Consider the following 27,538-nt stretch of genomic DNA (forward strand, 5'->3'; position numbering starts at 1 on the left):
GAAGAGAAGGGGTGCAGAAAGGCACTGAGTCGGGGGAAGCAGACTCCGCCCCCCCCAAACACTGGTTTGCTGAGTCAGCAGTCACATCCGGCAGGGTGGGATGTGAGGCCTCCAGGGCTGGTCAAGAAGGAGCCAGGAAGGAGCCAGGGAGGGTCTGGCCCATCGTGGGTGCGCATGCGCTCTCTCAGTCTCTTCCAACTGGAAAGCCTGCTCCATGCACCAGAGAGGCCGCTGCCTAGGGCAGGCAGAGGGGCTCATCGGGGCCACATCAACAGCGGGGACTCGCCCAGGTGTGCCTTTTGCCTTTGGGGGAGAGAAAAAAAGGCCACTATAGGGTGAGCAGAGGCGGGGCACCTTCCTGGTGACAGCTTGACCTTTGGGAATGAAATGGAGGTGACAGCAGGGAAGGAGAGCTCCTTGCCAGAATACTAACGGGGTGGGGGGTTGGGGGGTGCAGGGGAGGACTGAGTGGGAGAGGAGGAGGGCCCTGGGGGAGGGGGAGCTGAAGAGGAAGAGGTGGTGGTGGGGTTAGAGGAAGTGGCTGGGTACTCACTGAGGCCCTTTGGGTCCGGCAAGGGTGGGGTGCCCCTCTGTGGGTCTGCAGAGCCTGTCCCGGTCTCACTGGCCAGGCTGCTCTGGCTCCCCGACAGGTGGCTGGGTGGGTGGGCGAGCTCCATCTTGGGGGACTCCATGATGCCACCTGCAAGAGACCATATGTGAGCTCAGATAGTTCTGGGCCCTTTGGACCTTAAACTGAGACACAGGGATGATTTCAGCCTGACAACGAGCTGATGGAGAGCCTTCTAATTCAGATCTGTGATGGGCGGCTATGGGACTGCCTGCTCAGAGCCCCTTACCCTGGGAACCACCCCCTGCCCCCACATGGCTGCCATGGTCTAGTGTGACCCCACCCTCTGGCACTGCTGATTGGTCCACGATATATAAAGGCCATCAAATGGGCCCTTGGATCGATGCACTAAGGAACAAATAAAGTCACCAACATGACAATTGACAGCAAGCCCAGCCGGGCATGGCTCAGCGGTTGAGCATCGACCTAGGATCCAGGCGATCAGGGTTCGATTCCCGGTCAGGGCACATGCCCGGGTTGCGGGCTCGATCCCCAGTCGGGGGCGTGCAGGAGGCAGCCGATCAATGACTCTCTCATCATTGATGTTTCTCTCTCTCCCTCTCTCCCTCTTCTTTCCTCTCTCTGAAATCAATAAAGATATATTTAAAAAAAAGAAAAAAAGAGAAAATTGACAGCAAGGAGGAATTTTTCCTGCCTTCAAAGAATGAGGGTGCGGGTGGGGGAAGGGTTTATATTTCAGGGAACTCAATGCGTATTCATTGCTGCCTTTACTAACTCAAGGACCCTCACTCAGATATGTGTGTTGGTCCTTGCCCGGCCAAGAGAGCAGAACTGGGGCCTGTGATACTGAAATCCGTCTTTTCCTACCCACGAGACCCACTTGGTCATAGCTGAGAGCTGGTGGGAAGGGAGGGGACAAGAGCTCCGGTGGGAGAGGCGAGGGGAGCGTAGAACTTGCTCTGGAAACCAAGGCTGGTGTAAGTTTCCTTTACACTTTCCTAAGATAGGACCTTTGGCCCGAGAGGCCTAGGAGATCACCTAGTCCAGGGACAGTTTCATCTCTTGCATCATTTCGTATTGATACTGACCACTTGGAAAACTGCGCCGAGAAGGATTCTGAGGCCACATCAGGCTCTGCGGGAAAGTGCATCACGATCAACTAGTGATGCCTGCCACGGCACAGGAGTGGAAGTACAAGCACGTGTGCCAGGCACTTGCCATCTCTGATCTAGCCCAAACTGTCATCCCCAGCAGGACTCTTTCCAATCAGCTCTGGCTGATCATCCAGCCTTCTCCCGGAACAGCATCCTGAGAAATTTTGTTCCAGTTTGGAGCAGTTACCAAGCTTTCTCATGTATTGAAATCAGCCTCCTGAACAGACTTTCAGATATCCTAGTTCTAACCTCTGGAATAGCCCTAAATGAAGCTGGTCCTTTTCTGAGGAAGGACCTTTGGGTATTTAAAAGAGAGGAAAACGTATCCCGCAGGCCTTGTCTGCACCAGCCTCAAGGCCCCAGTTAATTGTCTTTCAAATGGCAGGGTCACAGAGGAGAGCTCAGAGATGGTAAATTCAGAAGGAGCTTTGGAGATCACCTGCTCCATCCCTTTTGTGCTACCAGAAAACAGAGGCCCAAGAGGTCATAGTACTTATTGGGGTCCCACTGCAGTCTTATGGCAGAGCTGAGCTGGTCCAGAGAATTCTGTACCTGACTTCCACAGTCTCATCGTTCACAGGGCAGAATCTCATTTGGGATGGTCACAGGGAGCGGGGCGAGGAAGCCCAGGTGCGCAGGCCGAGGGCCAGGGAGGCCCCTGAGCCTGCCCCCCGACCCCACTGAATATACCCCTGAGCCTCCTTTCCGCCCTGCTCTTCGGTGGTGCTAAGACTTTAACTCCTAGTCGTCCCAGCCCCAGGCCCACTTCTCCTTCCTGATCCAGGGCAACCCCGCAGACACCTGGGGAGCAGAGGCCCAAGGAGGCAGCAAAGCCACCTGCACCTGGAGCTTCAGAAGCCAGCAGTGTGCTTACCCGATTCCCCGCAGGATTTGTCGCCTTTCAGGTCTCTGACTCTAGTGGGCGGGAATCTGTCCTCCAGGCTGGAGGAGCTGAGATCCGAGTCGCTGTCACTGTCACTGGAAACCACTGAAAGGACAGACACCAGCACAGAAGGTCACCCCTACTGGTCACCACCAGCAGGCATGTTGGACAGAGGGGGCCAGGCTTCCCTTCTGCCAGACAAGGTGGCACAGAACCTCAGCTGGCCCATGTGTTTGGGGCATGGAAACAATGGCCTGGGGATGGGGACAGAAGGCTACTCCTTTCTGACAAAGAAGTGAGTCCTGGTGTGAGGGGGCTGGCACTCAGGCCCAGTGTGACCAGTACCAGCAGGGAGGGCTCACCCCCTGGCCAGCCATCTCCACAAGTCACCGGTTCCCTGTGTTAGGAGCCGATTATGCCCCCTGGTGAAGGCACCACTGCTCTGAGCCTGCACCTGGCCATGCCGAAAGCCACAATGCTCTGTAGTCACAGCAATTCCAGTCCTCCCTGACCCTTATGGAATGCTCCAGGCACTTTATATTATATGTGCTAACTCACTGAAATTTAGGAACGGCCCTGTCAGGTGGGAAACAGCATTATCCCCATTTTACAGGTGAGGAAACTGAGGCACTTGCACAAGGTAGTAAGTGGAGGAGCCAGGATTTTAACCCTGGCAGTCTGGCTCCACAGCCTGTGTTCCTAACCACTCTGATTCCACGGGAAGAACTGACCTGGGAGCCAGCCGGCCTGGGCTCTCATCCCAGTTCATCCAGTGATTCCCAGTGGGGTCTGTGAATGCAGAAGGGAGCCGGGCGGATGGGTCTGGAATCCCAGGAGAGAGGAGAGGAGGAAAGCCCTCACAGTGAACACCCACCGAGGTAGAAAGCCTCTTTTCTGGACTAAATGGGACCATATTTGGCTGGTTTGTCACCGGTGGGAGCATAATACAGAATATATTTACGTTAAATATTCTGTTTTAATTTTAAGCATAAAAATGTACATCCATTCACCAATCCTTTGATGTAGAGTTTGGGTGCTTCTTCGGAATTGGGTCCACATGGTCTTTTCAAAAATATGTTTTTATTGATTTTTTTAGAGAGAAAGAGAGAGGAGAGATAGAAATATAGATATGAGAGGAGCATCAACCGGCTGCCTCCTGCATGCCCCCTACTGGGGACCAAGCTCACAACCCAGGCACGTGCCCTGAGAATTGGACCGGTGACCTGCTGGTGCACAGGTCGGCGCTCAATCCACTGAGCCACACCGCTGGGCCACATGGTCTTTCCTATCTCAACTGCATGCGTGTTTGGCTGTGATTCCCATATTGGAGCTTAAAGACGGGCGAAGCAAGATGAGGGCAGAATCTTCTACTTTTCTGTTTCTTTCTCCTGTCTGTTACAGTTGTCCTGCCCACATCTAATTCAATAGCTATTTTAAGCAAGTGGCTTCTATCAAAACTTCCCAAAGTCCTGGTTTTAATGAGACAACTTTTTCTCTTTTCTGACTCTTTTCATCAATTTACATGACATTTAATTAAATGATGTAGTTATAACAAGTACAACTGTACAGAAAGATCTGGGATTACAAGGAGGCGGCTCCCACGGGGAAGCAGCCCTCATAGGTGACTAACTTAGCGGATGGGGTAAGAGCCAGTGTGTTCGATGCCGGGAATGCAACGTGTTAATTCTGGACGGAGGTTAGGAGGGGCTGAGCTCTTTCTACCAGGCACTGTGCTAGGTACCTAGTGACCACTGTCTTAGTCAATCTGCCAAACAACCCTGAGCCACAGGGACCCATTTGGTGGGAAGTGAGAGTAGAAACAAAATTGATCTACACCAAGGGTGGCTAAGAGGTTTCATGTGAGCGGCGTGCAGAGAAGCCCGAGGCTGCATTAACACCCAGCAGGAAGAAGAGCCCGGTCAGTTAGGGAAGAAAGGCACTGCTATGGGCACTGGGGGGGGGGGGGGGGGGGGCAATGGCAGGACCTCTGCCACGTAGCTTCCACTTGGATCTAGAGAGCCTTCTGAAAAGCCTTCATGACTTCAGCCTGTGTCACCTGCCAGCTAAAGGCAGTCACAGGTCACAGACCAAGCAACCAGAGGATTGGAGCTGACCAACCATTTCAGCTCTAAGGGATTCTCAATCTTGTGCTTCCATTGCACAGTGGCTGGCACATAGTAGGTGCTTTGTGAAGCTCTCATGACTAATTGGTTCTTCTCTCTCAGACAGTTTCACCTCCTAAACGGTCCTTGAATCAGTGCTGAGCTCAAAGCCTCACTGTCTCCAGCCTGGATTCCTGTGATAACCTCCCACCTGGCCCCACCTGTAGGCATCTCTCCCCTTCCCCCCTGCACAGCCCGGGATGCTCCAGCTAAGACACGAGTCCTAGTTACCCCTCTTCAAAGGCCCCTCATAATCTCCAGGGTCAAGCCCAAGCTCCTGACCCTTCCTTGTCTACTTGTTCAACCCCATCCCACACAACTTGCTCTCCTACCCCAGGGTCCTAAAGCCCCAGTGGCTTGGAGCTCCTGCCAAACTGCCAGTTAGCATCTCCGGCAGTGGCTCACTCCCCTCTGCCCAGAATGCCCTACCCATTGCTTTTCTCCTGGTTCAGGCAGATACCACCTCCTCCAGGAAGCCCTACCCATCACCCGTGCAAGGCTGGCGGAATGCCCTGTGCATTCTGCTACAACTGCACCAACCACTTTCTGCTGTACATGTTTGTGTGTGTGTTTCCCCCTGCAGAACCGAGGGGCCCTCGTGGGCAGGAGCCAAACTGCACCCCGAATCAGGCTGGTGTGAGTCTCCTTTCACAGAGCCTGATCCACGTGGGTGGCGCAAGAGCGACGCTAACCTGATTGTCGCCAGCTATTCTTTTGTCTGCTCAAGGATTTGGCCTTTTCTGCCCCTGCCCTCAAGGAAGGCTTCTTGGACTTTTGTGATATAGAATCAAGGGGAGACAGGGACTGGGAGGGGTGGTGGTCCCTATGCTCCCTTTCACAGTATTTGAGAAATGCAAGGAAAGGCCTGACTTACTTTGCAATTGCTTGTCTTTGATCATGATTCCACTGAGACAGGACTTAATTGGTGTCGGTTCTATAAGCATTTACGTATTTTTGACTCACTGACTGACTAAACACCAACCCCACGGGTCTGCAGAGAGAGGGAGTGGGAGGTGGGCAGGAGGCAGGCGCGCAGGCTTCAGGGAGGATTCTGCCCGCTGCCTCCCGCAGCAGCAGGGGTGGGGGCCAGCAGCCTGCTAAGCAGCGGGAGTCCCTTGGGAGAGCACGGTGACTGTGACTGATCTCACACTAGTCTCCCCATCGCTCTGGCAGAGATGCTTAAGGATAATCTAGTCACCCCTTCTGACCTGCAGTATTCCGTCTCTTCCCTGCTTGATATGCGGGATCTTCACAAACCTGGGGCAGGGGGGACATGGGGCTCCATGGTGTTAAAATAATGCCAGGATCCTTTGGTGCTAATGGGCAGATGCCCCAAAGCACAAAATACCCACAACTCAAAGGAGACCTGGGGAAGGATGTCCCAGGACCGGGGTTACAGTGGCAAGCTCATTCATCACATTTCTTCCCCTTCCTCCCCTTCTGTCATCTGCCCTCCCTGGTCACAGTGTATGACTGGGAGCGGGCACGGGTTTGAATTACTGGGAGCGTCGTTTTTGTTGTGAGGGGTATGCCTTGTCCAAAGCATCCACCCTGGAGGTGGGTTCGGCTGCCCCGTTGCCTAGATCCCATGTGGCGCCTATGTGCACAAGGTTTCAAAAAAAATAAGACCTTCTCAAGTGACAGTCCCTCGGCTCGTTCTCTGTCTCCTTTTATAGACCCCAAAGGGCTGCAGGCACGGAAGGGGCAGATGACCCCAGATGACAATGAGCTCACTAAGGCATCACAGAGCAGAGAAGCAGCCAGTTGACAAGACTCATTTCCTTCGGAGGCACCCCCTTGGCTTGAGCATCCGTGCCCATTGTCTGGGATTTCGAGCCAGGGGGCCAGGCCTCTGCTGGGAGGGCTTTGTGAAACCCAAACCTTGGCTAATTTGCCATTCGGTTGCTGTCGCCACCTTTCTCCCTGCACAGCAGCTGCTATCGTAAATCTTCCAGGTCTATTAACAAAGCGTTTAGGCTCATAAATCTTCTGGCCCTTGCTCTTCCATCCTCAACGAAACACTGTGTGTCTGAAGGCTGATTTTTTTCCCCCTCTAATTCCCCAAAGGTTGAGTCTAGGATGGCTCGGGGGTGAATGCTTGTATTTCTGTCCACGTCTGACTTTTCAAATTGGAGATGGGAAAACACCAGGAGGGAGACTGTCCCGAGAGCTTCCCCCAGGAGGCATCACCAAATGGATCCAGCTGGGCTTTGCCAGGAGGCGGGGAAGACGGAGGGCCTTCCCCTCCAGTGGCGTGAGCCCCTGGACCACTTGGTTGGGGACCTGGCATTCTCATCATGCCCCAGAAGAGCTGTCCGCTGCAGAGAATGAAAACCAGCACCAGCCATGCCCACTTCTCTGGGGAGAGGCCAGCTTTCCCCCCCACCCCGGCTCACTCTTGGATGGATCTGCAATTTGACTGTCACCATGGAAACTCAGAGTTTTGGCACATGAAGGTGGGGGGAAGCCTTCCCTTTTGGAAAGTCTTTCCAGACTGCCTGAAAGGACAGGGGTGGCAGCTGCAGTCCTGTGGAGACACCTTGCCTGGGACAGTCCAGAGGACAGGCAGGATACTGGCTACTGGACCTTATAGCCCTGCACTGGGATTTGGGGGACCTGCTTCCTGGCTCTGCTCTGCCTACACCTCTCTTTGTGAACCTGGGCACCTCTCAGGGTTTCATCACACACAAAAGGAGGCCAACCCAGGATTCTAGGATTCATCTCAGGTCAGCTTTGTTCCACCACTGGAGAGACCCCAAAGCCCATGTAGTTGTGAGGTGGGGAGATGTGACTTTTGGGCCACACAACATCCACCTGCCTGGCACAGGGACAATCGGCAGCCTGTGAGCTCGGGAAGCACTTGGGAGCTGCTGCTGCTCTGCTTGGAGGCTCCCAAAGCCCCCAGAAATTATGAGAATTAGAGAGGAAGAGAGATATTTTCAGCAAACATTCTGCCATGGCAAAGCAGATGGTGGAAAATTTTGCATACTAAAAACAACAAAATTTTTTTTAATGTATAGGAAAGATAATAAGGCAGGGAATGCATAGACATCCCCAATTAGCCTTACCCAGCCCACCAGGCTGGCATGGCTCTGGAGAAGGGCCCCAGAGTTGTCTCCACTGAGACTGGTGAGGGCTGGGCCTGCAGCCTGAAATCCTACTGCCTGGTGGCAAGTCTGGACTCTATTTGGTGGCAGCAAAAGGGAAGTGTAGGGTGGTGAAGAGGCACCAGTTCTGAGTCAGACAGACCCAAGTCATGTCCTGGCTCTGCTACTTCCCAGCTGTGTGATTTGGGGCCAGTTTCTCCACCTCTCTGTGTTCAGCAGGTCCACCCATGAAATGGGGGGTGACGGGTCCCTTTCTGTGCTGTGAGCATTAAAAGAGGTAACACAGGCAGTGCCTGGCACATGATAGATGCCTGATAAACGGGATCTGTTTTACTTGAGGGGGCATCCTGAGCTCATGGTCCGCACCCCTTGGCACAGGGCTTGCCTCTGGGGTCACGGTGTTCGGTGCCCAGGCCAACCTCATAGGGGTGGACTCACTTTCTCCGAGGGAGCTTATTTTCCCAACTTGTGCCTCCGAGGATGCTGAGGGCACCAGATGCCTTCCAAGGCTGTTTGGAGGCCGATCTGGGATCTGAACCCAGGCCTGTCTCTCACTGGAATCCCTGCTCTTTCCTCCTCAGCTGGTATGCAGGGCACCCACCGCCCAGCCTCACCTTAGTGGCTCCGCTCCCGCCCAAGTCCTCCCCTCCAGGCAGACTGGTTTACTCTGTTTCCCCTAAACGCCCTTTCTGGGTTTCTCTCTGGGCCCCTTTCCCATCGGAGCAGGGGCCTCAATGCAGGAGAGAAAGACTTCTGTTCACTCCCAACATCTAGGGTTGAGTTCTGGCCCTGTCCTGAATGCTCCTGGGCAAATACTTTCATCTCTCTGAACCTCAATCTTCTCATCTGAAAAATGGACAATAGTAACTACCAATAAAGTAAGCTCAAGGAGGACAGAGGGCACTGCAAGTTTAAAAAGCTATACAAGCCTATAAAGGTATATATATTTTAATCCTCACCTGAGCATGTTTTTATTGGTTTTAGAGAGAGAGGAAGGGAGAGAGAAAGAGAGACAGAAACATCTATGTGAGAGAGACATCAATTGGTTGCCTCCTGTACTCACCCTGACCAGGGTTCGAACTTGCAACCTGAGCATGTGCCCTGACCGGGAACTAAACCCACAGCCTTTTTGGTGCATGGACGATGCTCCAACCAGCTGAGCCACCCGGCCAGGGCAAGCCTATAAATATTTTTAAAAATCTGACTCCGATTCATCTTCCAGGGACCCCCTCGAATTGTGCCTCTACTGAAAAGTCTCTCCAGCCTGGGGAGGAAGGCGGGCGACAGGCCCTCACTCGCTCTCCCCATTACTGCTGGGCAGCTCTTCTGGCCCCTCTCAGGCCGCATCTGGCACTGAATCTCTTCCTACAAATGCCTGCCTTGACGTCCCCAACTGGTCCTGGAACCACTCAAGGTTGGGGCCGCATCCTAATGCGCATCTGGCTCCTTCCCTCAGCCCCCGAGGCCGGGCCTTGGGCCAGGCGGGCACTCAGGACCCGCGCCAGGAAAGGGCAGGGCCCTGTGCAGAGACAGGAGGACTGGACGGTGGCGAGCCAGCTCTGTCTCCAGAAGGGCTGGCCTTTCCACCAGGCAGGCGCCTCCTCCAGCCTCCCTCTGAAGGACACTCCAATGGGCCGAGCCAGGCAGCTGGTGGCCTCAGCCTGAGCCAGCGACAGGCTGCTGGGGGGAGGGGCGGTCTGAGGCCAGTTGCCATGGACACAGGCTGAGTGGGCCCTGGGGCAGCAGGGAGAGCACTGTTCACGCAGAGCCTGCTCTTCTTCCAAACCCGAGCTGAGGCCCAGCCAGAGGAACAGGTCCTTCCTTTGTTTTGGAAACACTCTTCCAGGCTCTGGAGAGTCAGGGTCTGCACAAAGAAAGGTGGCCCCAAAGCCAGGGAAACTGTCCTCAAAGGGATGGCCAGGTGGCAGCCAGAGAGGCTTACAGCCTCCCTCTCTGCCTGACCACCCTGAGTCTCATTTCTTTATCTTTGAGGTGGGAGGGTCACTTCCTTGGTCCCCCTTTCAGGCTGCCAAAGGGGACATTGGCAGGGACAGCCCAGACCAGGCTGGGAATGAAGAGCTGGAGAATGGAGGGTTTTCTGTGCTCATTTATTCATTCACCATTGATTTTAATTAACTCCCTCCTTCAGGCTCACAGACAGGAGGCACCGGATAATGAAGACAGATCCTCAAATCAATAGTGATGTGGTCTCCAGCACCAAACCCTGTGGTCCTGTCCTTGCTCGAGGTGCTCCAGATAGAACAGGAGATGGATGGATGGAAGATAAGAATAGTTCCCCTCAGAGAGAACACGATGCTCTGGAGAGCCAGCGAGTGTTCAGGAAGAGGGGAAGTCAGGGAAGCCTTCCTGGAAGGGATGGAATTTAAAGATGGGCTTGATTTACAGGTAGAAATGCTGGGGCCGGTGTGGGCCCCGGCATCCCTGACAGAGCATAGGAAAGTCAAAGGCCAGAGGTGGGCTGCTCTGGGGTCAGGACAGCCCTGCTGGCTCAAAAGAGAGGCTCTGGGCTCAGGGACTTAAGGGATAGGGGCCAGTTTGGTTTAGGTGTGCTCTGCACAGTTTCTCTCTGGCAGGTTATTGCTTCTGACTTAACGGGGGAAATGAAACCAAGCAAGGGCACACCTCCTGCCTACTCCTTTGCTGGGATGCAAACTGTGCCTCCGTTAGTTAGTTCCTTCTCTCTCCTTTCTGTTTCTGTGCCTTTGTTTCTTCCTTTGTTGCTTCGTGTTTCTCTTGCCGATGGTTTTTAAAAAAAAAATTCTCTGCCTTTGCGTGTCTGTCTTACTTTCCCTCTCTCGTGTGTCTCTGTGTCTCTGTGTTCTGAGTCTTCTTGGGTTTGTCTCTTGGTTCCTCTTTCTCTGTTTTTGTCAGTTTCTCACTCTCCAGTCTCATCTCTCTGCATCTCTGTCTCTCTTCCCCCAGGCCTCTCTGTCACATGACTTTAGGGTCTGGCTTTCTGGGCCTCTGGGTTTGTCCCTCAGGTTCCCTCATCTGGGGTGGAATAGCAGCCCCTGCTCAGGCCTGTGGGGTCTGTGCTCAGAGCTGGGGTGTGGGGATGGGCTGTGGGGTTTGACTGGACCCAGGGCAACCGAGGCAGGGGAGGCGCAGCCCCTCCTGGCTATGTGGAGATCGGTGGACACAGAGCCTCCCAGCCTCTGCGCTGCCCTGGACCAGCAGTGGGAAGCCAGCCTGGCCCCATCTGTGCGGCGCCTTCGCCCTGTGATTGACAGGAGCCCCAGGAGGGAGTCGCTGAGTGGAGTGGAGCTAGCACTGCTATCTCCTAAGGCTTTATTGGAGTCAGACAGACAGGGCAGGCGGGTCCAGGTTTATTCACTTCACCCAGGTCCCCAAAGGCTGAAAAGCCTACAGTGGGCAGAATTAAGTTGTAGGCTTACCTGGTGAGACAGGTGAGTGGCTGGGGAGGGTAAAGGCAGAGCCTAGCACAAGCCTGGCACACGTGAGCTGAACCGAAGCCAGAGGCTGACTGCGGGGAGGGGGGCTGGGCCCTGCTTTCCTATTTCAGCTCAGATCTGGGGCATGGAGCCCCCAGACCTCATTTTGCAGTTGGAATCGACCAATCAACTGAGGCTGTCATTAGGTTTAGACAAATTCAAAGCGACAGCCATGCCCCTGACCTCGGTGGTGTAGCTAACCAGGGCCTTCTGCTGCTCTTGGGAAATGAATTCCCAAGCAGCCAAGATAGGCAGGGGGCTGCTGGGGGCGGGGGCGGGGGCAGGGGCAGGAGGCTGCTGGGGGCGGGGGCGGGGGCAGGGGCAGGGGCAGGAGGCTGCTGGGGGCGGGGACAGGGGCAGGGGCAGGAGGCTGCTGGGGGCGGGGGCGGGGGCAGGGGCAGGACAAAGGCAGTTTCTTGAAGCCAGGGCTTCTGGCCTGGGGGAGGCCCCTCCATTCCCACCCACCGGCACTGGGTTGGTGTGTAGCTTCACCAAGGGCTCCGAAGGTCAAGACAAAATAGTATGATGGGTTTCTCCTTCAAAACACAGCCACACAGGATGTGGCCAGGCCGCCATTTCCCTGGGACTTAGAGGGGAAGGACTTCAAAAAATGAAAGTTTTCATCCTAGCCGGTTTGGCTCAGTGGTTAGAACATTGGCCCATGGACTGAAGGGTCTGGGGTTCGATTTTGGCCAAGGGCTTGTACCTTGGTTGCAGGCTCCATCCCTGGCCCAGGTCAGGGCACATGCAGGAGGCAACCAGTTGATGTGTCTCTCTCACATCGCTGTTTCTCTCTCTCTTCCTCTCCCTTCCATGCTCTCTGAAAAGCAATGAAAAAAATATCCTAAGGTGAGGATTAAAAAAAAAGAAAGTTTTCCTGCCTCCCCTGTAAAACACATCAGCTCTGCAAATCCTAACTTCTTAAGCTCTTATTGGAGAGGCCCTGGGGGTGATGGCTCAGAAGGAGCAAAGTCACTAAGGGCAGGGTTTGTGGGGTTAGGGTCAGGAGTAGGGACACGGATGTGACATGGTCAGCTCCTGCCTTCCACTGGTCAGGTGGGAAGGCCAGTGAGTGAAGTGGGCTGGCTAGGAGAATCCTTCACTTCCACAGGGAAGTGTGCCTACTTTTCTTGCAACAGGTGTCCCTGTTGGTCTAACTTCCATTCTCTCTCTTTTCATGGGGATATGGAAATGAGAACTATTTTGCTTTCTTTTTAATAACCCCAGATGATGAGCAAAGAGTGTCAGAAACAATAGGGAGGGGTGGGGACTATGGCAAACCAGAGACGGCAAGCCCTGTGTGAAACAGGGAAGCTGCTACTTAGCCCGTCCCTTTTTTCCAGGGAGAGGCAGTATTGGCAGACCTTCTGACTTCAAAAAAGAAGCCAGAATGACTCCATATTCTTTTAAATGAGAATCCTCCACATTTTAAAAAGTTGTCAATGGATTTAAAGCAGCAAGCCAGATCGAATCACTGCGGCGCCAGTTTGCAACCTAGAACAGTGGCAAAGATCCAATCAACCCACCTCCCAACACGGAAGGCCTCCTGCTCTGCTCTGCCTCCCTCCCCAAGCCTCAGCCAGCCTGGCCCCCGGCACATGACGCACCCACCCAGCAGCTCCTAAGGCTGCAGGAAGTGCACGTACCACGTCCAGGCTGATGTGACAGAAATGGAAAGTCCAGGGCCTGCTGGGGAAACACTGGGGCTGAATGGAGGTGGGTGGGAGAGGGCTGCCGAGTGCTCAGAGGAACTTCGGAAATGCTAATTTCTCAGAAACGGAGAAAGAAGGAAAGTGGCATAGCAACAGCTGTCTCTGGGCAGTGAGCAATCCTGTCTGAAAATAAAACATTTTACAATCCACAACTGTGGCTCATTAAGAATGAATGGATCTACTGGTATAAATAGCATGCTGCGTTAAGAAGTCAGGAAACGGCATATGCGTTTGATGGAAAAACGGCTGCCACGGAACTGCTTATTAGCTCCGTCGGCTGCAGTTCTGTGCTAAATAGACAGAGGCCTTGGGGTCAAAGCTTTTGTGGGCCACGTGGCCTCCTCCATCTTGGATGATAGAAGGTATCCCCATCCCCCAAGCCCTGGTTACAACATGGAGGCATAACTCTGGATACACACTAACAGGCCCATAGTGCGTTTCTCAACCCAGTATATGTAGCCTCTGCTTGAATGCTCCCAGTGACAGGGAGCTCACTACTCTGTCAGATACGAAGCACCCAATTCTGTGGTTCAGTGGCTATTGAGCAAGAGACGCAAATTTTCCCCTGCTCTGTCCCAGCTCTGCTTTTGGGGAAAGCAGCCCTAACTGGCCATGCCACCTGATATGTCTGACGGAATACAGGCTGGATGCAAAAAAGGGCAGCATAAGCAGAAGTGAGTCAGGCCAATCTGCTCCCCCCTCAGTGGGGTCCTGGGAGTGGGGCAGATGCTGAGATGGAAGGGCATGCGGACTTGCTGAGTACAAGCTGCTGAGCAGGCAGAGGCTGGGAATGGAGCTGATCCAAGAGTTCCTTGAGAAGCAAAAGAAACTGCTGCCACCCTCCTATCCCCACAGGCCTCGCAAGCCTTTGTCTCTGTCCCTGCTTCTGGGAGACCTTTCAGCAGCCTGGCAGCAACCCCCTTACTTGAGCTGGCCTCGGTGGCTCTGTTCCTGGCAACCAAAAATCCTCCCACCAAGTCCGAAAGAAGGAAGGCAGCAATGTGTAGCGGTGTGGGCAATAAATAGCTTTACTCTAACTACACTCAGAGGGGAGGAGTGTGGGCCAGGATGCAGAAGCCTGGTGCCAGGCCCTCTTGGCCGCAGCCTACGTGACCTTGGGCAGGCTTCCCCCTCCTCATTCATCACTAAGAGGCAGTCTTGCCATCATAGCTGCCCCTAGGGCTGTTCTGAGCGTCAGATGAGATAATGACCGTGAGTCATGGAGCTCTGGCTGAGGCCAGCGCAGCACCCAGTGACTCGGCTTCTCCAGGGGGCAGGAGACGGTGGCATCTGAGTGGGAAGGTTAGCCCAGGGGTCATTCAGGAAGGGCGACCCCAGGTACACATTTGTAGGTGGAGCGGAGCAAGACTGCTCCATCTGAACAGCCCTGAAGCTCGCTTTCACTGGTCTGCAAGCAGAACCACGGTTTAGAATTTTAAAAGAATTGTTTAAAATCTATCAGACAAATGAAGTGATGACAAAACTCCTATTTTTCTTAAAACTACTCAACTGGAACAGATCTGAGACTTAAGGACTTTTCCAGAACAGATCTTGAAGTGAAGCAGCGTGTAATTCTGTCCGATCCGTCCAGGAAGCCTGTGCTCTGCTCGGGCGGGTGGCTGGGGCTGGGGCCGGAGGATTCCTGCAGAGGGTCCTGGGGAGGGACGGCGCGGCCCGGGCCTCAGGGGAGATGGGAGAGCGGATTTGCCTCATGGTTACGGGGAGCTCAGGGCACTTGCTGCTGCTCAGCCGGGGGCTTTCGGGGTCTAGGGTAGAGGGCAGAGTGGAAAGGACTTCCCAATCCGCCAGGCACGGGGCAGTGATGAAGGCTGTAGATGTGGGCCCCGGCCTCAGGCTCCCTGGGAGGGGTGGACACAGCAAAGCCTCACTAACCCACGGTCAGTGTCCTAGGAACCCCAGCTCTGCTCCCATCAGAGAAGAGGACACATGTCCTAAAAGCACTCTGAGCACTGTATGGACCTAGACTTGGGGCTTCAGTCCCAGTCCCCTGCCCATTCAGATGCTCAGCCACAGCTGGGAAAGGTGGGGCAGACCAGCCACAGGGCACACCCAGGCAGTGTTGCCTCCTGTCACAGCACTGGGGCTGAAGAAAATAAGAAGCCCCATCATATTAAGCATCCCTGGCACTGGAGGCAGAGGAGCACAAAGTCCTATCTGAGACTAATGTCCACATGCAATGACTTCAGTTGGATAAATTCAACTCTCCAGCTCTCACAGGCAATCAGGCTCCTCCAGTACTAGTACCAGCCCCCCCTGCCCCCCCCCCCCGCCCCCTGCCTGCTTCTATTATAATGAAAGGCTGCAGAAACTAAAGGCTTGATTTGCCAGCCTCCCCTTTAATCTTTCTTCCTTTCTTTATGGTGATGGCTGGAACTGCAGCAACCATCATGGGACCATGAGGGAAAGGGCAAGACTTGTAAAGACACCTGTCCTGATGTCACTGAGCTACTGAACCAACGCTGCAGTTGCCTTCCTCTAAGCTTTCTAGTATATGAGAAAAAATGTAATCTCTTATTACCCACATAGACAAGACTAAGATGGTATCCCCCACCCCTACTCCTAACAAATATCTATATACAGCTCAAGGGTGGGAATCTAGATCAAAGGAAAGCAGCCTGCAGAAGAGGTGGGCCCAGCTCTAAAGGGACTAAGACCCACCAGCCTAAAGTACTGGTTCCACCATTTCTACCCTCTATTTCACAGGGGAACAAAGATACCTGTGAGTGTTCGAGAGCCGACTTTATTTTCTGTGGCCATAAACCTGGAGCAATGATCTGCCAGGAAAAAGTAGCACAGAGCACACACCCCATGGGACTGATTGGGTGGGAGGCTGCAGGCCTCTCTCCAGAGCCCAGGTCCAGTCACCAGGAGAAACTCAGGTCACACTGTTCCCTACCTGATCCTGAAGAAAGAATGAATGTCCTGCTATGCGAAAACTTGTATCGGGCTCACCAAAGGGGCCTGCAGGCAAATCCTTGGCCAAAATCAACACCCAGTGTCCAAAGGAGGGAGGAGCAAATTCAGGTGGTCAGCCCACCTGTCCTACAGGTGCCAGAGTGTCACCAGCTGTCTGAGATAACACAGAGGGAAAAACCACAGCTAATCTTTCTCTAATATGTTCATGGTGTTATTTCTAACCTTTAGAAATTTGATCTTTCTGCAATGTGTTTCTGGATGCACATGGAATGGGATGGGAATCTAATTATGCCAGCTCCAGTTGTTAAATAAAACCTGTTCTTTTCCCCATTGAATTGAAAATCTACCAATGTTCTGAGGTCTGTTATTTCACTATTTAGTTCCACTTATCTATTTATTTATTCGATTTATCCTGGTGTCCATACTCTACTGTTTCTATTGATTAAAGTAACTTTATAGTAAGCTTTAACATTTGGCCAGGCAACTCCTCCCATTACCCTTGCTATTCTTTTGAAAAAAGATTTTGTTAAACTATTCTTTAACTTCCTTATGAAATTTTTTAAAATTAAAATGTAATTCATGTACCATAAAATTCACCACTTGAAAGTACACAATTCAGTGGTTTTTAATATATTCATAAGGTTGTGTAGTCACCACCGCTGTATAATTTCAGAACATTTCTATCGCTTTTAAAAGAGAAACCCTGCACCCATTAGCAGCTCCTCCCCATTTCCCCACATCCTCCCCAGCCCCAGGCAATCACTAGTTTCCTTTCTGTCTCCACGGATTTGCCTGTTCTGGACATTTCATATAAATGGAATTATACACTCCATGGCCTTTTGTCACTGGCTTCTTCATTTAGCATAATGTCTGCAAGGTTCATCCATGTTCTAGCATGCGTCAGTACTTCATTCTTTTTATTTTAAATTTTTATTGATTTGAGAGGGGGAGAGAGGGAGAGAAAGAGAGGGAGAGGGGGAGAGGGAGGGAGATTCGTTGTTCCACCTGTTTATGCATCATTGGCTGATTCCTGCATGCTCCCTGACTGGAGACTGAACCTGCAACCCTGGGGTATCAGGATGACTCTCTAACCAACTGAGCTACTTCCCAGGACTTAGTACTTCATTCTTTTTAAGGCTGAATATATTCCATTGTATGTCACTTTTTGTTTATCCAATGGATAATGAAAGCATTTGAATTCACTCCTCTCTATAAAAACTCCACTGGGAATCAGATAGTTGTTACACTTACTAATTTGGAGGGATCAAGATTTTTATCTGCCTCTCTGTTCCTGCCCTGTGATAAGAGTCTATAATTTTCTTCATGTTGGACTTATAATGAATTCTCTTTAAAAATTTGTTTCTAGGCATTTTATAATTTTTGTTGCAATTATGAATGGATTTTCCCATTTCTACTTCTAATTAGTATAGAGTAAAACTAGTGATTGTTTTTTTGTGTGTAAAGTATTGATTTACTTTGTGTCCCATCACTTCTCAAATTCTCTTGTTAATCCTAGTGGGTTGTTTTAGTGGACTCTCTTGGGCTTTCTTGGTATACCATCACATCATCTGCAAATAAGAGAATTTTTTCTCTTTTCCAAATAGTAAGAGATTATTTTATTTTCTTGCCTTATTACATTAGTTAATACTATACAATACTATGAATGATGGTGATGATGGGGTATTATTCTTGGTTTGCATTTGGACAGAAGATGGCTTCAGTACTTTATCAGTTAATATGATAGTTGGTGTTAGATTTTTCTCTTTTTGGTAATTTTTTCATTTTAAGATAATTGCCTTTTATTCTTATATTACTTAAACTTTTTATTTAGCAGATATTTTTAACCTTGGAGAGGAAGACATTTCAAAGCAAAATAGGAAACCTAAAAACCACAAGGCAAAAAGAAAGACATGCTTGACTTCACAAAAATTAAGAAAAAAATTGTTTCTGAATGGCAAAACCGATTTTTGAGTGGCAAAATACTATACAAAATGTAAAGTCAAGGAGAAAAATATTTGCAACCCATTTAGTGTCCCTATCATATCAATAATAAAAAATAATAAAAAATGACTGATGGATTTGAACAGGTAATTTTTAAAAGAGAAGATCTAAATAATAAATAACCAAGATATGAAGAGATACTCAAATATGCAAATTAAAACAATAAAATATCATTTTCCATCTAGTGTACTTGCCAAGATAATAAATACCAGCACTGTTCATGGCAGGCAAGGATGCAGAAATAAATAAGTATAAAAGACTGCAGCATTTTTGGAATATAGTTTGGCAATGCCTACTGAAATTTAAAACACACAACCTCATTTTTGGAAATTTACTCCATGGAAATAAAAGCATCACATCTATAGAAGGGTGTCTCAGTATTGCTTGCATTATGAAAAGCCAGGAACAATTGGAATGTCCATCAGTAGGTGAATAATTAAATAACAATACAGGATATAATGAGAATTTATTCAGCCATTAAAAACAATAAAGTAAAATCTATATATATTGATCTGGAGGAATAGTCTTTAAGTGAAAAAAGCAACATGCGGAGTTATGGGGAAGAGCCTATTTTTGTTACTAAAACAAAACAAAGCAAAACAAAAACTAACCCAATGTCAAGTATATGTTTGCAGGAACAGAGAGAAAGAGAAAGGGGTTTGCTTGGAGATGACAGCGAGCGAGAGAAAAGATTTAAATTTTTCATATACTTCCGAATTAACTTGTTAAAATATATTATGCATGCCTGTGGAATTAAATATTAACAAAGAAAATTTAAAGAAGGAAGAAAAGGAATCTGCCTTAGAAACATCAATACATTTCATTTGATGTTTTGTGAACTGAAAAGTTCATGGCTTGTATCTATTGATTACCTTTCCTCCTTCTAAAGGGCAGGAGAAAGAAGGTAGGGTGGGCTGGAGCGGGGGAAGCTGGGAGCCACAGGTGTGTACCCCAAGGGCTGGGAGAGGGAGGGGGAGAGGTAGGGGGAGGGAGAGGGAGAGGGAGAAGGGAGGACCAGGGGGTGGGTGGGGGAAGAGAGCCAGAGAGAATGTGCTGGTAGCAGGAGCAGCTTCTACGCTGGGGAGCAGGGACTTGGAGGCAGAAGAGAGATGCTGGTCCTGGGTCCCCACAGGCAGAGGCTTGGGATGAGACACTCCTCATGAGAGTGGGGTGATTTTAACATCCTCCGAGTGTTTCCTGGGGCTGTCCAACAGACCCGTGACCCGGAGGAGCCTGCAGGCCCTAGTGAAACCCCTCCATAAATATGCTGGAGCAGGTGGGGTGCATTCATTCACTAATAAGCATCTATGCTGGGCCTCTCCCACCCTACATGCTGAGAAGCTGGCCTGTTCGGGGTAGCCATGGCCCTGCTCACACGCGGCTTTCAGTGTGGTGGGGGAGACCACGCCCCAGTGCCAGGCACTGTTTCCACCTGGCCTCAAGTTCAGTTTTGACTAAATGGGGTGCTGCGAGGACTGGGCTTGCCTGGCAGGCTTGGACCTGGGTCACACATTGTAGCTCTGACCCCAGCCAGCTGCCTGACCCCTGGGCACTGCTGATGGAGGGCCAGGGATGGAGAGAGAAACCCCTTTCAAAGGTAGAAAAATATCAGCTGGTTTCCCAGTTGGCAGCCGTCTGGAAAGGCCTGGTGATGTCCCTGCACCACACTCCCAAGGTTGCTCCCTGGGCGCTGTCTGCTGCCAGGGGCCCGACAGCTCAGGGAAACCAGCCTGAGGGGGAATCCAGACAGAAGCAGCAGCCCTGGCAGCTTGGGGGGCTTCCTAGAGGCAGGCATGGCCAAGTCTTCCCAGGGGCTGTCATAGACTTGACCTTGAAGCCACATGAACCAGGAAGCCGCAGAAGGGCTAGCATGGGGCTGACCTCCTAGAGGGTTTCCCCCTCCCCCCAGACTCAGAACCAGCTATAAAGGTGCTTCCAGCTGGCGCAGGCCTATGGCCTCCCATAAGTATCTGGGAGCCACCCTCAAGCCTCTGTGAGCGCACGGCCAGGTCTGGGATGGCCAGGGGACCCAAACTCAATCAGAAAGCGCAGATCCTGGCTCTGCACAGGCCCATCACAGAGGGCAGGCACAGCCTCCCAGCGTGGGGCTTAGAAGCTGGCCAGGAACAGTTGGCCTGCTGCTGGCTCTCTGGCGCCCTTCCTTGCAAACCCCTGACATGTTGGCTTCGATGGCGCTGAACCGCTCTGCTGTCCTCCTTTGCCTTTTCCACCAGCTCCTATTCCTCCCTCTCCCCGACTCTGGGTTTCCCCAAGTTCAGCCCTGCCCACCGCATGCACCCCACACATTTCTGGTGCACCCCTCTCTTGGGGGGTGCAGATAGCTCCTGGGCCTCTATGACCTGCCCAGGGCCATCAGCCCTCACAGTCCTGCTGCCCCTGGGTGAGACACTAGGTCACCTGTCGAGCAGAAGGGTGACTTCCTTCCGCTCAGCACTAAAAGGATTATCACAGGGCTGCGATGTGCCCTGCACGGGGCCTGGCCTGCGGAAGCGCCGCCTTGTGCTCTGGGGGGCCGGGGGGGCTTCCAGCCTGGCCTGCAGAGGGAGACCAAGTTCACAGAGGGGCGTCCACATGGCCTGGCCTCACTCTGAGTATATGGGTCGCTGGCTTCCTCACCCACGTAATTAAAAGGCCATCTGCGTCTGTGTGGCTGAGGAGTGTGAGTGTGTGTGTGAGTGTGTGTGAGTGTGTGTGTGTACCACGCTGATGCTGGAGCACACACGGCAGTGAGGGCCTCTCTGGATGGGGGCCTCAGGGCCTCCCCTCAACCCACTGGAAGCAACATTCTAAAGCCAGTGGTGTCCATCAGCCCTGTTTCCACGGCTGCGTCTCTACCCTCAGCCTGAGGGACACTGACACCCTGACAGGGCTGGAGCTGGAGAAAGCCCCAGTTCTGAGGGTGGAGACTGGAAAAGAAGGGAAGAGGGAGCTATTTCTCCAACAAATTCCCCCAGGCTCCCTTCAAGGCTGGACAGCTACAGCGCCCCCCTCAGGCCAGTCCCAGTAGGGGCTGGCTCTCCTCACTCCACCTGCCATCTCCACCTGCAAGGGGCCCCTGCGAGGGGCTTGTCTGTGGCAGTGATGGCAGGGACAGTGACCTCATGGGAATGAGAAGTGAAACAGAGTCCAGCAGAATGTGTAAGGAAGGCCTGCTGCAGAGAGCAAGTGATGGTGAGGAAAAGACGTCTAGAGAACAGATGCCAAGCTCTTAATTGCCGGTTCTGTTTGGAAGGGGCGACCTATGGGAAATTTTTACCTGCTAGATTATATCTTTTGATAACCTTTACAATTTTATAATAAACACATCGTACTTTTGTAACAAGAAAAAAAAACCCCAAATGGTATAAAGATAGCTGCCAGGTCATAACCCGAAGACAGATGCTCGAGGGCCCCTCAGAAGCAGCTGTGTGTCTATTTTATTGGGTCTAGAAACCCAAGTAAACCCTGGGCATCAGATGAGCCCCTCATCTCTCTAGCCTTATCTCATTTAGGACCCTCAGTGCCTGAGTCTTGGGCCGAAACTCAGGCACTTCGGGGCAGAAGGAGCCAGACCCTACAGGGCAGCACCCTGCCTTTGGGTCCCAGCTCTGCCACACATCATCATTAAGTCCTTCCTTTCCTCTGGGCCTCAGGCTACTCATCTCTAAAATGGGGCTACTGCCCTGTCCCCTGTTGGAGCCTGTTGCGAGACCAGGAACTTTGAAGATAAAATCATGACATTAAAGCATCTTGCAAGCTGTGTAGACATCTGCCATGCCAGGTACTGTTCTAATTACCAGCCTCTGATGGTGGCCACCTAGAAGGCACCCACATCAGTGAGGCCACTGCAAATACCAAGGGGCCCTGGGCATGAGGTCACTTTCCCCATTAGGACCAGAGAAGCCAAGAGCCCCTTCTTGTTGAGACACAACACAAGAGCTGAGAAGAGATGGTACAGGCCTGCCTTGGAAAGAAAACCTCAACTGACATTACATTTCTGCAAAGACCCACAGTGCTCTTCTTGGCATCCCCACCCCTAAATTAGCGCTTGTTTGTGAAATGGCCCCCTCAGGCCGCAAGCAATCACTGTACCGAGGTCCAGCCACCCATGTGGGTGCAGGCAGGGAGTCCAGGGCACAGAGAGGGATTAAACACCACTGTGAGCTGCATGAAGTGTGGCGGGCATTGGCCTGGTGCCATGGCACTGGCTGGCTGGTGGCCCACACATCTGTTGCTATCCCAGGACAGGGGGCAAAGGGGACTTACCTCTCCCACGAGCCCATGTGTAGACTCGACTGGTCTCAGTGCTTCGGGGCTCTTGCTCAGCCGGCTCCACAGGCAAAGGTCGCAAGTGGGGGTCATCAGCACGGCCGGGGGTCTTCAGGGGCAGGATGTATTTGGGGAGCCCTTTGTAGAACCAGGCCCCAGACCTCTTCCAGACCTGAGGGAGAGGAGACGCCTGCTTAGAGCACAGGATGCAGAGTAGCCCCCCTGTACCAGGCTCTCACACGAGCCAACCCCCGCTCCTGGTGCAAAGCTGGAAAGTGCTCAGTAGATGCCCCCTGCACTTCTCCTGCCTGACCCTTCCCCTGGCGACTCTGGAGGCTGAAGGAAGAGGCGGGCTGGGCCATGGATGGTAATGTACGGAGAGCTGTGTGGAGAGCGATTCGGGATGAGACAATCCATGGCAGGCAGAGAGAGGGCCCGAATCTCCGAGAGAGCCACAGAGTAGAATTCAGAGCAGCAACTGAGATAGGCCCCTGAACTCAATGCCTACTTCAAACAACACCCAGTGCTTCCTAATTTCTTTTCTTAAAAATGTTTTTATTGATTTAGAGAGAGAGGAAGGGAGAAGGAGAGAGACAGAGAAATATTGATGTGAGAGAGAAACGTCGATCAGCTGCCTCCTGCATTCGCCCTGACCAGGGCTTGAGCCCACGTGGGCATGTGCCCTGACTGGGATTCAAACCGGCGACACTTCAGTGCATGGGACAACACCCAACCAACTGAGCCACACCAACCAGGGCCTAATCTCTTTTCTGATGAAGGAAATACACTTGTGTGGGTGTTTTTTCAGTAGGAGTGAGAGTGTGTGAAGGAACGCTGTGACCTTTTCAAGCAAGAGGAAGCCTTGGCAGTTTGAATCCTGGATCTGTCCCTAAGCAGCTGTGAGATTTGGACACATCCTGACCCTCAGTTCCATCACCTGGAGGCAGATGTTGGAACAGTGCCCATCTCACAGGGTGGCCATGAGGATCAGTCTCGCAAATGAATGTAGGCCCACGGCCCAGTGCCGGGCACAGAGCAGGCACTCGACAGATGGGATGCTCATGACTGTCACTGTCCCCCTCCTCCTATCATCTGACAAACGTGGGTATCTTTACAACCAGTGGACCAAGTCCCCTAACCAAAAGAGAGAATTTAAAGTCAGAAGGCCAGAGCCTCCCCAAACTTCCTCTGCACCACATTAATTCTGTGGGCTATTAACAGGGGTTACTCAAAAATAAAACAAAAAAGAAATAAAGGGGTTCCTGATGATGTACACAGGGAAGCACTACATTAAACCAAGGTCTGCTACTGCAGGAATCCTCAGAGCCTTTAATATGCCCGTGTGCACAGGGTTCTCCAACAGGGAGAAAACACACAGCGCTTCCCACTTGGAACCGACCCAGCAATTTTCCTAGAGAAACTCAACCCTAGTCACGGGTCTGCGTAAACTCAGCATTTAGCTGTACAGCACTGACTGTTCACTTGTTGAGTGATGGCATCTATTTCTCCAAGTGGCCAGCAGACACCTCTTTATGTTCCAGAGTACTGGGCACAGGACCAGAGTTGAAACCTTGCCCCTGGCATGAATCACTTATCCCGCCTTCGCTGCTACCCTCTGCAGAAGGGCCTGCTTTTGTGGGGCTCTTGGGTAACAGAACCCGCCTGGTGGGATGAATGTTTCAGGGAGCCCCTTTCGGAACACCCTTTCTGTTCCTCTCGCAGCCCTCATACAACACATAACTATGTATTTGAGTTGGTAACACATGCACACGATCTAAAATTCACAGGGTGCACCATTAAAAAATCTCCTCCCCATTCCCAGAGGCATCTGGTGATAAGCCTTTGAGGAAGCTCTATGGCTATCCCCACCTTCCAGATGGAAAAACTGAGGTTCTGATAAGTTAAGCAACTTGCCCAAGGCCAACCTACCACTCTAGTGGCCTCTACACCACACTGGAGGCCATAGAGTCTCATCCCAAAGGTTTACAGACACAAAGCAGATGCTCACTGAGTTGTGGCTGAGTGTCCTGCAGACTGGATGCCTGGGGGGGAGGGAAGTACCACACAGGGAGAGAAAGCTAACATAAGTAGCAGCTGCCAAGGCCACCCTGTCCCCGAGGAGCTGCTGGTGAGTGACTCACTCGGCCTCCCTCTGCTAAGCCAAGGCCTGCCCATCCATCAGCGCTGGCTTTGCCAGCCTCCTGCCCTGCAACATGAGCTGGGCCTCCTGGGGTACCAATTAAAAGCAGCCTTGAGAGCCATGTGTGACCTGTGGGTACTGGTTGGCTTACAACCCACACCACACTGCCTCCCCATCCCTGCCATGGAAACTTTGTCTCCCCGCCCCTGGGAAGAGAAATACATACACAGATTACAAAATTAGGACAATAACAAAAGAGTAAACTGAATAAACTTCAGGTCACTCATAACATTGCCACACGGAGGGAGCCCTGTTTAACACTGTGCTCTGAATTCCTTAAACCCTTTTCTGGGCATATACACATTTTTTGTTTTGTTTTAAAAGAACATCATCATGTAGTTTGTTTTTGCCCCCAGTTAACTATATGTCATAGCAACTATTCTGTGTTAATAAGTAATGGTCTTGCCCTGGCCCGTGTGTCTCAGTGGTTAGAGCATCGGCCTGCTCACTAAAGGGTCACAGGTTCAATTCCTGTCAAGGGCATGCACTTGGGTCCCAGGTTCAGAGAGTGTGCGGGAGGCAACCAATCAATCTCTCTCACATCGATGTTTCTCTCTCTCTCTCCCCCTCCCTTCCTCCCCTCTACTTTCTCCAAAAATCAGTGGACAAAATATCCTCAGATGAGGATTGGAAAAAAACGGAATGGTCTCCACCCTCATGTTTTAATGGCTCCACAGTTTGGACCTGTTAAACTTAAACTAGCCCCCCACTGATGGACAGTTAAACTGTTGCCAATTTCCCACTCTCATGAGCAGTGCTGCTGCAACCATCACCGGGCACACGTGCCTTGGGGACATTCCGAGGAGCGGAACTGCCAGGTCAAGGAGTGTGTGTACATTTAGATGATGACACATGTTTTTTCCTCCAGGAAGCAAAGTCGAGTCCCCACTGGGGCCCTCAGCGTCTCCCACACTACACTTCCAGGTGGGATCGTGATCTGGTCTGGGACCCTGCTCAGGAGCAGTGCCCATGGGGTGATGAGTGTGGGAAAGGCCTTGTCAGATCCTGAGGTCACCAGAGTTAGGTGCTGCAGGGGGACGGACGATGAGGACCCTGCTGCCACCCCTGGGACACACCATCCCGGGGGGAGGGCACACTCCCCTTGTGCCTGGCCAGCCAAGATCCTGTTTGAAGGGGGGGTGGCTGGGACAACCTTGAGGGTGACTCAGAGATGTGGCTCACTCCTCATTCCTGTGTGACTTTCATCAGGAGAGACCAAGAAAGGCCACAAAGCAGTGTGTGGGGACGCCACGGGACCAGGCGCATCATTAACACAGCGAGCCTCACCGCCTCATGCCTTTCCTGCAGGGCTGGGGCTGTCGGGCCAGCTCATGGGTGTGCATGCTTCTTTCTTTCTTTTTTAATTAAAAAATGTCCCACTGTGTTAAAACACAGATAGCATGAAATTTATCATCTTAACCATTTCTAAGCATACAGTTCAATAGTGTTAAATACATTCACATTGTTGGGGAGCCAATCTGTAGGAGTCTTTTTATCTTATAAAACTTAAATTTCTACCCATTAAACAACTTCCCATTCCCCTCTCTGCGCACCCCCTGGTCACCACTGTTCTACTTTCTGTCTCTATGAATTTGACTACTCTAGGTACCTCATATAAGTAAAATCATATAGTATTTGTCTTCTTGACATATACAGAATATGTATATATGTCCTCAAAGTTCATTCATGTTGCAGCATGTGTCAGAATTCCCTTCCTTTTTCAGGCTGAATAATATTCCATTGTATGGACATACCACATTTGGTTTATCCATTCATCCATCATTGGACGCCTGAGTTGCTTCCACTTTCTGTCTGGTCCTTTCAATTTTATCTGTCTCTCTCGCTAGGATCTACCATCCAGGAGGGAGAGCCAGGGTGCTTTTGCTCACCACGGTATCTTCAAGCTCCTAGCACACTCCTGACATAGCAGGTGCTCTATAAACACGGCTGAATGGCTGAACTGGCAGTGTGGGTTGTTTCCATAAAGTCTGCCGCCTTCCTGGGGAAGTGGCCTGAGGGTTTCATCCAAGTTCTTGTAATGAATCAAATGGATTTACTGTTTCAGATGAAGAGAGGGACAGGGAAGAAGTGCCTGGCAGGGTATGCGGGTGCAGAACAAGCTCCAGTGAGCCTCCCTGACCATGAACTCGAGCACAGGGCAGCCGCATGCTCCCAGTCCCTCCTCCAGCACCAGTGAGACCCACGGCCCCGGCTGCCCCTGCCCAACCCGGTATATCACAGTCAGGGGCGCCACGCCATCCACCTCACCTCCTGTTGCAATAATCTATGTCCATCCCTACCCCTCAACTTAAAAAACACCGACCAGCCAAGTGCTTTTGGAAAGCAGGATCAAAAGCACAGTATTTAAACTATTAGGCTGAACTGCATGAAACTGCTGACAGTCAACCTTTTTAATGGCATTCAACCACTTTTGACCTATAAACCAAGTGTCAATTTCATACAATTCACCCCGATATTTATGCTCAGCAGAGGCAGTGACCCCACAGATCTGCCAGGCCTGTCAGTGCCTCCCCAGGGCCCAGGGGGCAGGTCAGTTATTCCGAGTCCACTGCAGCAGGGCCTGGTCTGACTGCTTCCCTCGTGCTAGCACTGTAGTCTAGGTGAAGGCCTGATGCCATCACGGAGGACAGAGACCTGACCACACCAGACTGGCCGGTGGTCCTGGACCAGCTCAGGGAGCCGTGCTTTTTGAGTTCTTTCGGCAGAGGCCACAGGTGCAACGTCCAGTACACCTGGAGGGCACACCTGGGTGGAGGTGCGTGAGCACACTGGTGGTATTTTAGGAAATGCCTTCCACATGGGAGAGCAGGACTGGAGAGGCGAGGCGTGAGGGATCCCAGCTGGCTGAGTTCTGAGCAGCCACCCACGCCCACGCTCTATTGCAAATCCATGCATATCCTCAGGCCTTCTCTTGCCTTGATGCCCACCCTCACCCTGCAAAACGCAGTAGCTTTTAATCACGTGGATTCTGCTCCCTGTATCCAGGCCCATCCCTCGCTGCCTGGCATTATGCCTGGTCCCCTCCCCCAG

At 51.8% G+C, this 27,538-nt stretch overlaps 1 protein-coding gene across 1 annotated transcript in view; it reads right to left on the reverse strand.

Moving 5' to 3' along the window:
- Window positions 1-549: 549 nt before the first annotated feature.
- RPH3AL (rabphilin 3A like (without C2 domains)) overlaps window positions 550-27,538 on the reverse strand; it is a 74,080-nt gene continuing 47,091 nt past the window's right edge. The window contains 4 exon segments of the mRNA XM_016201892.2: window positions 550-581; window positions 584-700; window positions 2,618-2,731; window positions 22,285-22,459. Of these exon segments, the coding sequence (XP_016057378.2) occupies window positions 550-581; window positions 584-700; window positions 2,618-2,731; window positions 22,285-22,459 (438 nt within the window).

The sequence above is a fragment of the Miniopterus natalensis genome, chromosome 17 (assembly GCF_054644295.1).
Source record: "Miniopterus natalensis isolate mMinNat1 chromosome 17, mMinNat1.hap1, whole genome shotgun sequence".
Classification (NCBI taxonomy): domain Eukaryota; kingdom Metazoa; phylum Chordata; class Mammalia; order Chiroptera; family Miniopteridae; genus Miniopterus; species Miniopterus natalensis.